Below are 13,783 nucleotides of genomic sequence, written 5' to 3' on the forward strand. Positions count from 1 at the left end.
CAGTGAAAAGATAGTGAGTACCAAGCTTGTAGGAGGTCCTGCACATCGCTCTGTTTGGAAATTATCGCCCTCGACAACTCCAACGCCACCTTCCTTTATGATGTCAGTACTGGTGCACCTAGACCATGGATACTTGCCCCCATTTGCTGACAAGTGTTTGATTTCATTCATGTCCTTTCGCATTCCTCGCTCCGATCTACTGTGTGGCAACTGAAGACAAACTTCTTTTAGTATGTCATTTCCAAGAATGCTGAGGATTAGGTCTGCTCCTGTACTTCATGCCAAACTTCAAAAGTACATCAGCACACGGATTCAGGACTAGACACCATTCCTAAACCTCAACGTCATTTTGCCCACATTCTTGTCGACATAGTAGATTCCCTACCTACGACAGAAGGACCTTGGTACTGGTTTACCTTAATCGACCGATCCACTCGTTGGCCTAAAGCCATTATTATGGAAACTGCATCGTTCCCCTTGTGTTCATCTGCCTTACTCTCAAGATGGATAGTGAAATTTGGTATCCCTGAGCATATTATTTCTGATAGGGGTACCTCTTTCACCTCTCAATTGTGGACCTCATTATGGAATTTCATGGAAATCACCCTACATCAGACAACTGCCTACTCCAACTCTGCTGCAAACAGAATGGTTGAACGCTGTCATAAAACTCTCAGAGCAGCTTTGATATCCCACTACAAAGACTTCAGCTGGTTTACCCAGCTTCCTTGGGTCATCCTTAGACTAAGAACCCCCTTTAAAGAAGCCTTGGATATCTCGCCAACTGATAAAATGTATGGTGACCAGTTGGTCATCCCTGCCCAATTTTTGGCCCATTACTTTTCATACTATATACACATGACATGTGGTTTGGCCTAGAAAACAAGCTTGTTGCATACGCAGATGATGCTACTCTCTTTGCATCAATTCCATCCCCTGAATGTAAGTCTGGGGTTGGTGAATCCCTCAATAGAGATTTAGCTAAAATTAGTGCATGGTGCAAATTATGGGGTATGAAGTTGAATCCTAACAAAACTCAAAGTATGATTGTAAGTAGGTCAAGGACGCTGGATCCACAACATCCGGACCTCCGTATTGATAATATTTCTTTAAATTTGTATGACTCTTTTAAAATTTTAGGTGTGAGTCTCGACAGAAAATTTACTTTTGAAAAACACATTAGGTCTGTGTCTTCTTCAATCGCGCCAAAAATTGGCTTATTGAGAAAGTCTTTTAAGATTTTCGGTGATCAATCTATTCTGAAGAAGTGTTTTAATTCTTTCATTCTACCTTGTTTTGAGTATTGTTCTCCTGTCTGGTGTACAGCCGCTGATTTTCATCTTAATTTGTTGGACAGAAACTTAAGGTCTATTAAATTTCTTATTCCTGATCTACATATTAATCTTTGGCACCATCGTTCAATTAGTTCATTATGCATGTTGCATAAGATTTTTAATAACTCTGACCATCCTTTACATTCAGATATCCGTGGACAATTTTATCCTGTTCGTAATATTAGGCAGGCAATTAATTCTAATAGCCAGGCCTTCTCCATCATGAGACTCAATACTACACAGTATTCTAGAACTTTTATTCCAGCTGTTACCAAGTTGTGGAATGTTCTTCCAAATCGGGTAGTTGAATCAGTAGCAAATATTTTTATGTTGACCAGGCTAACATGAGTCTTTTTATAGTTTATATATGACATATCAGTTTTTGACGTTGTAAATAGTTTATATAGGATATATCTGCTTTGACGTTGTTACTGTTTTAGAATGATTTATTGTTAACTTCTTTTCATCATTTATTTATTTCCTTATTTCCTTTCTTCACTGCGCAATTTTTTCCTATTGGATACCGTGGGCTTATAGCATCTTGCTTTTCCAACTAGGGTTGTAGCTTGGTTAGTAATAATAATAATAATAATAATAATAATAATAATAATAATAATAATAATAACCGCCTCTGATAATCTCTAGTGCATATGTCATGTTGTGGGAAAATTTACTCTTTGCCACCAGATATACGAGGCCCCAGCAAAGCCAGACATAGTGACAGAACTGCACTCAGCAACACCTGTATCCCTGTGCAACGACACTTTCAAACCACTGGTAACGCCCTCTTACATAAGCCCTATAGTTGTGAATCCTCATGTGCCGAAAGCATTCTTAATTAACTTTCAGGGACCAGAAGATTGGGTCTCCATTGCTCTCCTAAAACATGTATATCTCCTGCTAGACCACACACCCAGAGAAGGCCTCTCCAAAGTAGGGTGCCATATTTCACACGTAAGTAAAATTTAGGGTGGAGCCACTTACCGCACATGATTCATACACGCTCGTGCACTGTAACGATTTTGCCTTATCATCTTATCTCTCGCTGTTCTCTGCACTGCTAATAGACTAAGCTATGAAGGTATGCTAGCTGAAGTTCTATTATATTTTATATTTTGTGATGTTCTTGCCTGCAAGCCCTTGTATAAAAACTCAATGACTATAATAATGCAGTTGCTTCCACATCACCTCTCAGTTACAACCTAACGGATCTCCCATACGATATCGTGAAAAATAAAGAATTCTAATCCCATAGCACTCTATGTTAGAAATATCATAATAAAATTCAAAAGAATCTTGGATGAATTTCAAATAGAATATTCTTCTATTAATACTATATTTGTATCAATTATTATGATCCTTAAGGTTTGTGAAGCTCAAACACATGCTTATGACAAAAAGCGATTATGAAACTAAATGAAACAGAAAGATCTTACAGCCATAAATGTGACAGGACGTTTTGGTTATTTCTTTTGGCGAGTAAATGTTGGTGGGAGGTTATGGTGTGGTATGCCATAAAGGCATTGGCTGAATTATTAATGTTCATATTATTTCCTTAAAAGTTTGATAATGCGAATACATCTGAAACGCCGTAAAATTTGAAAGATTAGCAATGGCAGCTAATGTTATGCGGCAGTGAAGCAAAAACTCTTTCACTCAGAAAACCCTTCTGTTTATTTACCTCATTTGAGTAAATGTTTGAATCAATATTGACAAAGCAGAAGTCATTGATCGAGAGGTTTCCATGGGGGAACTATTACATTCCCTTTTACTTTTCCATTTCCCTTTCCTTTTTTTGGCTCTTTTAAGCATGGTATTTTTAAGCATAAAATTTGTACTACGAAAAAAATTCCGTCATCAGTTTTTCCTATTCGTTCTTTCTGTGATATTATCGAGGTATGCATTATCGTATTTTGTAATTCTGGAAGGATATGAACTATCCAAGAATAGAGTCAATGTTAGGTAATGTTTCTGAAATCTATTCATACCATTCACTTGGACTTGCCCTTTCAAACCACTCACATATCCAGTTCAACTCTTTCCTGATACAGTTTTCGATGGACTACATGTTTCGTTAAATTTCACGAATGAAAGGACACAAAAGAACTTGTTAGTTCAAATACGTTTCAGACAAGTTAGTTACACTATTCGTGTAATATGTTAGATCTTTCTCTGTTTATTTATTTATTTTTTTTTTTTTTTTTTTACAGTTGTCAGAATATCATTAATTCCGCCAGGCAATTTCGTATGTGAACAGCGGTTGATGAAAGCTTTCGCTTTTAAAAGAAATGTTGGCTGGAATTAACTTTTGTTTTTATAACTGGAGAGGGGATTTCAAAACATATTTATTCCTCAGTTATTTTACGTTTATATTTGATTTTAGTTTTAAGTTGACATTTGGTTATTCGTTTTTATTTGTGCTGAAAAGGTGAAAGAAAAAAAATGCATTATATGAGATTTCCAGATATCTTTCCGTTTATACTTTTTCCATGCCCATCGTTAATTCTTCTTCAATATTGTTTAATTTTAATATGACTCATTTCTCTGATTTCAAATAAACTCAAATATGACAACCTGGAGAAAGATTGAGGTCTCTCACAACCAATGAAGAAGAAGTCGCTAATTATTGCAGCTCCGTTGGAAAAGGAGAAAAATTGAATTCAAGTCAGAAAAACGATTGTAATTTGGACAGCTTAGTTGGTCGTCCAGAAATCTCATATCTCAAGACAAATATTTGATTTGATTTTCTGTTGAAACAAAGACCTCGTTAAATCAGGGAAATTGTGCCACTGACAAATGAGACTTCTGGATGATGTTTTTCAAAAACATTGTTACTGGGGTCTTTGAATTGGCATTTTAGCAATCATAACCTTTTAAATATTAAGTATTTTCTTCGTGAATAGTCCATCCACAAGTACTTATGAGATACGTCCTATAATGCTCATTAGTACATTTAACTGAATACTCTAGTAGTGGGATATGAATGATTTACTGTATATGTTCCCACAAACGGATGCTCAGAATTATTCCTTCAAGTGTCGGTTGAAAAAGTTGATTTGCGAGGTCATTCCTACATATATCTGACCTCAAATATGGAATAACAGGGTCATTCCCTAGTATAACTGCTTACAAAAAAATGAATCACCAGACAATTCCTCCAATTATTTGCTCACAATATTGGACTCTTTGGGCATTCGTCAATATATCAGGTTAAAATGATGGTCAAATGCACTGGACCATTCCTTCAAATATAAAGCTCCTACAGATGGACTCGCTTGGTAATTTCTCCATGAATCTTCTGAAAACGATCATCCTTCCACCTCTCCAAAATAGACTGACCGCATTTTGTTCGCCATATATCTACTCACAATGATGTACTCATTGGTCATTTTTCCATATACTTATGTAAAAATTTTGACTCCCTGGCTCATTCCTGAATATATCTGCTCATTATGATTGGTTCAAAAAGTTGCTCTTTAATATATCTACTCAAAAAGATGACCATACTTATAGCTTTCAATGATAGTCTCACCAGTCAATTCCTCCATACACCTGCTTACAAAAACGAATTCACTGTCATTCTGAAATATATCTATTCACAAAGAAGAACATACTCGTCAGATTAATACTCCATATATATTCCCCCACTATGTGACTCATCTGATCATTCCTGTATAGATGCGTAGAAAGAGAGAATATATCTGCTCATGTACAGTAGACTGACTCACTGCGTCAATCCTCCACATCGTTTGTTCGCAAAGATGAACTCTCTAAATCATTATTCAATATATTTGCTCATCATGAAGGAATCAGTCTTCCATTTTTCTGCTCAGAGAGAGAGACTCGCCGAGTTATTTTTCCATACATCATCTCAAAAAGATAAACTAACAGTATCCTTCCTCCATATATCTGATCACCAAGATGTCCAGTGTCACTGGCTCATTCCCCGAGTGATATGCGTTTATTCGTAATGAGATGCAATATTGCTATTATTGACACATAAAAAATGCTTAAATTAACTCAAAATATTGTAATATGTCGATGATAACATGTAAACTATTCTGGGACTTACAAGAGTAAGTAATTTTAAGACAATATCTTTCAGAATATTCTCATGTTTTCTCTCTATGTATTTTTCTATTTAAAAAGAAGAATACTTTCCATTTGATAGCTATCAATAATTTGTATAGCTCTAGACAAAAAACATCCAGAGGTCTTTTAGCTCTGATAAATGATGACCTCTAAAATATAAAAAAATCCTTGCTGCAGTATTGAAACACGAATATATATATATATATATATATATATATATATATATATATATATATATATATATATATATATATATATATATATATATATATATATATATATTTGGGCTCAAGCCATGTTGTCCTGATGGAAGTTCCTAAAGTAGCTTCCTAAGGGATATATGTTATACTACAGTGATATTCCCAGAGATTTCAACCTTCAGGTCCCCGAATTCTAACTCCTGGAGCGAATATCCTCAAAAAAATTTTTACGGATATCGCATAACATCAGAAGACGTATTCTTGACACGCCACATAGCAATATGCACCCCTAATAGCATTTACGCTTTGAGGGGGATGTGGCAAAAGAAATAGAAGGGGGCCCGTAACAAGGTTACTCCCGTTCTCGTACTACTATTGACCACCACCACAGCGCCATTCCCAAGATGGCAGACATTCCTAATTTTGTAGCAATTTCGCTCAGTGGCGTTCCCTGTTGATCTAACTTCTCGATCAATTTCCAAGGATTTTTATTATGCATTCTCCAACTTCTTTCGCCTTCAGAAAGTTGAGTATTGGGTCTTTACAATGAATAATTTTTAGCTCCTGTTTCACAGTGAAATTAGAGTAATTTATTTTATCTAGAGCTAGCCTGTACCGGAGGCGCTATGAGCGCTGTCGTTCGTTGGGCATGTTATTTAGTTAGCAGAATGACTTCCCGGTTTTTAAATAGCATTATATATCATGAATTAATTATTCAATTATGTAAGCTATTTAGGCAATATATTCTTGTAAAGATATTTACATTGTGCATATTTTTCCTTTCCATTTTGACCGTATAGTTAGAGTCTCTGAGAGTGAGGTAACCGAGATCTCGTCTTGCCTAGGTAACCTAACCTAGGCTTGTTATTATGCCTTAGACATTCCCCGGTTACCCTTGTGTATGGTGATTTCAATTATGCAGAGATAGTTATCTCTTAGTATTGGATGAAACTTTACACCTCTCTAAAAAGGAAGATTTAAGGGTAATCCCTCTTCCCTCTGAGTGTAGCCTTAGGCTACAACCTCAGCGGGTCGGCCTTAAATTTTTAATTCAGGCATGACTTTCCTACGGTTTTTTATGCCCTTTCAATGTAACCGCAGATGCAGGTTTTTCGGGTTTTAGCCAGAATCTCAGAGTATTTTGTCTGTGGTCGGTAGCTGCCTGGCAAGATGAATAGAATACTTTTGCTACGTTAGGCTACCAACATAGGAGGCTAGACCTCCCTAGGCCACTCCTGGAAGGTCAGTACAATATGAACCTACTCCCTGTGACCTAGCACACTAGTCCTGTGTTAGTGGACCCTAGGCTGAAGAATAGAATTCTTCTACTGCTTAGGAGACACTGGCACTAGAACCCCGTTTCCTTACCATTTAGAGGTGGTGGCGAGGGTGCTACCAACTTCTTAATTGTATTAATCTAACCCTAGGCTAAGGAATAGAATTCTTTAGCCACATGGGATAGTTCTAATACAGGAACTGAGTTTGTTAGGTGGGGCAGGACAGGCTACGGCCGGCTCCTGCTGTACCTTTCACAGGACCCTCTTTTCCCTTCCATTCTATCCCTTTATGTTGGCGAATCCCGGCAGGTGGGTTGCCGGGATCAACCAGACTCCCCCTCTTTAACAGTTAACATCTGCCGCCCGGCAGTCATGATAGCTGTGGGCCGGCAGTCTTAACATCTGGCGGCCCGCAGTAATGACAGCTGTGAGCTGCTGGCCAAGTCAGTTGTCGGCTGGCAGTAATGGCTGCTGCCGGCCGGCAGTCATGGCTGCTGCCGGCTGGCAGTCATGGTGACTACTGGCAGGCAACCAGGGCAGTTGCCGGCCAGCAGCTGCTGGCCATGTTGGCTGTGAGTGGGAAGTCCCTTCTGTTTCCAAAGGTTCTTCAGTTCTCTCTTGAACTGCTAGCAACAGTGGCTGCTGCTGGGGTGATACATACCAGGCCGGCACGGAATGGTGCTTACTTAATTGGCAGCACGCCGACTGTACTGGCACTGCCGGCAGTGCTGGCCGGCAAGGATTAGACAGATCCTTGCCGGTGACAGTACTGTAGCTGGATTGAAGCTTGAATATTATATTCTCCCCTTCCCTTTGAACCTTCTTCCTGGAGAAGGTAGTAAAATTAGACTTTTCCATCCGTTTTACTGTATATATACACAGTATTATGTAGCTTGTTCTCCATGCTATCTCTCTTTCTTTTAGCTAGCAGGCTAGATGTGCTAGCATTAGCTAGCTATGCCGATGACATGCTGGCTGAACTACAGTATATGTTTATACAGGTAGTTAGTATTTTTGCAGTATAGGATATACTGCATATAGAAAGCTTCTGTATATATATTGCTAGTAGTGTTTTCCAATATATTTTGAATATCCTACCCAAATATTTGTGGAACCCAATCTCATATTGGAAGAATTTATTTCTTTAATATTCTGATTAGAAATCAGTCTTAAGATTACCCTGCAATATTAAGATTTTAAGGACTGGAGGTTGCACTCATAACCCTTAAAGGGCAGAGCCCTTATCTTCGAGTCTCCATGATTAGGAAACTCTATGTTTTAATTTTGTAAGGTGGGTCACAGCAAATAAGTTGGGTGGGATACACAAATATATGTCTTTCATTTCCCCAGCTGGACCGTACAGTCGGTTGCTTGCCAGAAAGGCAACACATTGGCTGGATCACACTATATATAATTATACAGTAGTCAGTAAATTGCAATATAGTGCATACTGCAAATAGAAAACTACAGCATGATTATACAATAATTATTTCTAGCATATCTTGGGTACTCTCATGCGATCTTATGCTGCAGCCGCTCTTACATTGAAGGAATAGTGTTTCTTCGTTAAGATGATTGAGAAATCAGTCATCCGTACCCTACAGTATTTAGTATGAAAGGGACAGTGAGGTATACACTTCCCTATCCCTAGGGGTTAGAAAAAAACCCTTTTTCAGTTCCTTCGAAAAGGAAATTCCTAACATTTAATACTGACGGGAGGTATCAGCATTTGCTTGCAAGGGATACACAAGTATGTGTCTCCTACTATCCCTTTATAGCTTGCTATCCTAAGCTATTCTGTTAAGATATGACCTTTGATATATTGGTTATCAGTGAGATAATCAATCATATACTCATTTTGTTTTCCTTTCTTTACAGGAGGAACGCCTTATGTCATGTGTTGCAGTCTTCTGCAAAACTAAGAGTAAGTGATTTTATGGACATAATGCCTGCAGGTTTCATGCCCCCTGCAATATTATTTCCGATAACCTGCAGTATTGGAACCCGCAGGCCTACAAAGTATGTCGGGCCCTATTGTCCGATGGTTTCAAGAATCCCAAGTCGGTAGAGACTAGGGATGCAGCTCGTTTCAAACTACATATTTGGGTGAGAGGCTTTCAGAAAATCTCTCCAGGACCTTACCTGCCTAATGACAAGATGTGTAGGTTACTATTTCCAACAGCGAGTAAGGAAATAGTTTTACCCCAGACACGAGGTACATTTCCCAACGGCCAGATAACCTTCGGGAAGGAGGTCAAAAAGTGCCCACGGGAAGAAAGGGAGAATGTCGGGTTGGAATTGTCTTTGTCCCAACCGGCTCAAGAGCCAGCGACATCGATATCTCTGCCTTCTATCCCTCTTTTAGATGGAATGAACCAGTTATGGGCCCAAGTCAAGAATCTAGTAGAAAACTTGTGCAAACAGAGCACATAGAGGGAAGAGAAATGCAAGGTAGAGCTTGGTGAAGCTCCACTTGTCGCTCCTCAGGGGTTGTACAAACGACTCGTAGATCAAGACCTTCCGATATGCTCCAAAACCAATCCCTGGAGGTTTGCGGAGCTAATGCCGATTTTAAACGGCTAACTCTACATCTCGGAGAAGATGGGTGCTGTTCCTTTGGACAAAATCCAGTTCTGGCAAAGCTTTGATACTTTCCCGAACTGTTTCATTAGATTGAAGGATGAACCAACATCAGGAAAAGTAATGGAATCAAAGGAGGTTATGATTCTCGACCATGATAAAACACAGGCTCTCCTATCAAGTAGCATAGAAAAGGCGTGTTACTCGGTGTCGAAGGTATTCACACCAGGTAACAAGCACTCTTCCTTTCTTGGTCCTGTTTCAATTTCATTCCCCTTTACGGAGAAGGCTTTCAAATATGTCACTGAGGCAGTAGAGACAGGTAAACCGTGTCCTACACTCAAGGAGTGCGAACCTGTCACTACCATTTCCCAGACAGGAGGAGAACTGTAAGGAGGCCCATTTAACCTTTTCAGTAGGAAGACTTGAGGCAGATGTCGCCAGTCGACAATTTAAAGAAAATCTCCCAAAATTATCTGAGTTTCTCTTACAGGATGCACAAGAAACAAAGGAGAGACTTGCAGCCTCCCTATCCCTACAGAACTACATAGAGTTTTGTTCGGCTCATCAAGATACCCCAGACATGCTCAAGGTTTTAGCCAAAATACATATGGCTACATGGGTAAAAAACCTTCATGCCTTTATTAAGGCTAGAAGAACATGTAGGGAGTTTGTGTTAGCTAATGCGACAGTGAAACACAAAACAAGGAAGGTAATATCTTCCAGCATCTGGGGTAAAGACCTCTTTCCAGACGAGGTAGTCAAGAAAGTAATTAGGAACCCCACCACGGAGAAAGTAGGACTTCTCCAAAAGTGGGGCATCCTTTCAAAAAGAGAATCTTCCAAGGTTGTGGGTCCCCAACCTAAAAGGAAGATGGAGAGGTCTGGAAATCTATTTCAAGCTGTTCAACAACAATCCACAGTTGTAGTGGCCGAGCTGTCACAGACAGATGGTCGAAAATATATTCCTATTGATCAGTCGAAGCATAGAAATGCTTCTAGTAGGAGGGAGGTTCCTTTAGGATCGCTGGACCTTCGATCCTTGGGTCCATGGCCTAATCAAGATGGGACTAAGATGAGAGGTGGAGATGTCTCTACCACCATTTCCTCAACTCCTCCAATAATCCAAAACCCTACTGGAGGAGTTTACCTGAGAGCTCTAGAGCATACAGGTGGTAAGGAAACTAGAGCCCACCGAATTCCAGGGAAGGCCGTTGTGTATTTATGAGAAGGACTGTAAAAAATTCAGAGTTATTCGGGACTTATCGCTACTCTACAAGTCCAAATAAAATAACGAGTTCAGAATGTTTATCCTCCTGAACATAAGGACCCCGTTGCATAAAAGGGTGCCTGTAGTCTTACCAGACCTGAAAGTCGTCTATTGGCAATTTCCAGTCAATCACCCTTTCCTCTCCTATCTAGGATTCAAGTTACTCAAAGTAACGTACTTCCCAGGAAAAATACTCATCAGACTAAACAGAGTACTAGATATCTTCAAGAAATTAGCAGACACAGTCATGCACAATTTAAGCCTAAGAAAGGTTCAGGCAAAAATGTTCCTGGACGAGAGGCTTGGGTGGGCATCACCCAAGGTGGCTGTTCTATGAACATCCAAGGAAAGGATCCGGTCCCCGGAACATCGCGGATGAAAGATAAGCTTCAAGAGGTATCTATTCTCTCTGGCTCAAAGGTTTCAATGACTGAAAAGCCATTGAAGCCTGTTGTCACACCAACTCTCCTTTCCTTTGGGAATGTAAAAGGAGATGGCGAGGTCTGTCAGGAGACTCCGGTAATCAGTCAGATTCCCAAAACGCAAACAGGGAGGAGCTCTGACCTCTCTCCAGTTTGCAATAGAGACAGTCCCAGTGCTTAGAGCACTGCTTCAAGATGCGCTGAGAGCCTGGAGAAAACAAGCATCAAACGCTCGAAGAGGCCTAAAAAGACTGATATCGGTCCTTCCTTAATCGCTTCCCTAACAAAGGTTCAAAGCCCGAAAGTCCCAAGACCATGTTGGTCCAGCCATGAGTAGGGAAACTCTCTCTAAGCAGATTAGATTGTGTACAGCTGATCTGGGACTCCAAAGCGATAAAGAGACGCTGCAATCGACGATGCTAGAGAACGTCTCATACAGTCTATGTGTAGTTAGCCATCCCTTACCTAAAGGGATGGCACCTGTCAGCAGTTCATATACAACCGATGCACAATGTGACAGTGGATGCTCTACTCGGACTCAGGCCGATAGAGTTAGAATGGTCCACGAACGCAGACCTATTCTCTCCCAGATGGGAACAAGACCCCGAACTGCAGTACGACCTCTTCATTACGAGCGCCGTCAAGGAACTTCCTCGATACGCAACCCCATACGAGGATCCTCCAATAAAAATTATAGATATCATGTCTCTGAAATGGAAGGGATAGACTTAGGATTTCCAGTTCATCCCGTCCAATCACCTGCTGAGAGTTCTCAACATGCTGAGATCCTTCCAGGTAGGAGTAGCCCTGTTGGCTCCCAAGTAGCCCAAGAGCAACCTGTCCTCCTTGAAGAAGGAACGGAGGCTGAGTCTGTTCCTAGTTCTGAACCCCGGATGACTTTGGAAGGTTTAGAGATTTTATTTGCCTTCGATTTATCACAAAGAACCCGAACCCTTCATAGCATGATTTTCTTGCCCTAGCGGTTAAGAAAAGATTTGGGATCTCAAAAGGCAATATAGAATTCTTAGAAGAATACAAGTCTAAGTCAACTAGAAAACAATATGAGTCATCATGGAAAAAGTGGGTTGCTTGCGTAAAAGCAAAAGGACCAAAAGAGATTTCAATGAACTTCTATATGTCCTTCTTTATCCATCTCCATAAACAAGGTTTGATGGCCAACACGATAAATACGTGCAAGTCAGCCTTGACTAGACCTCTTCTATATGCCTTTCAAGTGGACTTGACAAATGAGATCTTTAATAAGATCCCGAAGGCATGTGCAAGGCTTAGGCCTGCAACACCACCAAAGTCCATCTCTTGGTCTTTGGACATGGTCCTACATTATGCCTCATCCATGAACAATGAAGATTGTTCGCTTAAGGATCTAACCCAAAAGGTTATTTTTCTGTTTGCTATAGCCTCAGGGGCTAGAGTTAGTGAAATAGTGGCCCTATCCAGAGATGAAGGTCACATTCTGTTCACGGAAGTGGGAGAAGTGAATCTATTTCCTGATTCATCCTTTCTCGCTAAGAATGAGCTACCCACTAAAAGGTGGGGTCCCTGGAGAATCTGCCCTCTGAAGGAAGATGTCTCTCTATGTCCGGTAGATTGCCTAAAGGTCTATCTTTGTAGAACTTCAGACTTCAGGGGAGGTCAGCTCTTTAAAGGAGAAACCTCTGGATCAAACTTATCCCTAAAATAACTAAGGGTGAAGCTCACCTACTTTATTAGTAGAGCTGATCCTGACAGTACTCCCTCAGGCCATGATCCGAGAAAGATTGCTTCATCACTGAATTTCTTTCAGTATATGGACTTTGAGCGTCTTCGTTCGTACACTGGATGGAAATCATCCAGATTGTTTTACAAACACTATGCGAAACAGGTCCATGAGCTGAAGCACTATGTAGTGGTGGTAGGTAGTGTATTAAAACCTTCCCCCTAATTACTGTCATAAACAGTTAATCGCTTGGGACTTCGAATGTCCTCGCTCATATAATGGATAAAAATCATCCAGAGTGTTCTACAAACACTATGCTAAGCAAGTCCATGAACTGAAGCAGCATGTGGTGACGTTGGGTAGAGTATTTAACCTGTCGTCTATTTCTCCGATGAACAGCTAATTGACTGGGAATGTCAATTAAAGGGAGAAGGTGTCATCTCTCTTAGTGTGACCTCCTTTGAATCAGTGTTACCATGGTGACACTAGCTCTGTTAAAAAATCCAAGGTGTGGAATTATGCAGATAGCACTAGTGCCGATAGAGGTAACTAGTACAGGAATTATGAAGATAAATTTTCTTTATAAATTTTCTTCAATCAGAGAGTAGCACTCATCATTTATTTCTTCCCAAGAAAGAAAGATAACCTCTGTACATGTTACAGGTATAATTCCGGTATCATGCTAAATTCCTTTTACTTGCTAATTTACTTAGTCATTTATTGAAAATAAATGTGTATTAGAATGTAATTGCGTCCTAATTCGCCCGACAATCGCATGATTAAAAAATCCAGAGTATATCCTCTTCATATATGTATATGCTCACAAACAATGGATTTAAGAAACACTGTTGAGTATTTGGTAATATTCACAAACTACGAGACGGTTTGTTC

General features: G+C 39.8%; 1 protein-coding gene across 1 annotated transcript; it reads left to right on the forward strand.

The window, feature by feature from the left end:
• Positions 1 to 456: 456 nt before the first annotated feature.
• LOC137640900 (uncharacterized) lies at positions 457 to 879 on the forward strand. Its single transcript, XM_068373358.1, has one exon. The coding sequence runs from the start codon at positions 457 to 459 to the stop codon at positions 877 to 879; it is 423 nt and encodes a 140-aa protein (XP_068229459.1).
• Positions 880 to 13,783: the final 12,904 nt, after the last annotated feature.

This window comes from Palaemon carinicauda, chromosome 5, assembly GCF_036898095.1.
Source record: "Palaemon carinicauda isolate YSFRI2023 chromosome 5, ASM3689809v2, whole genome shotgun sequence".
Lineage (NCBI taxonomy): Eukaryota > Metazoa > Arthropoda > Malacostraca > Decapoda > Palaemonidae > Palaemon > Palaemon carinicauda.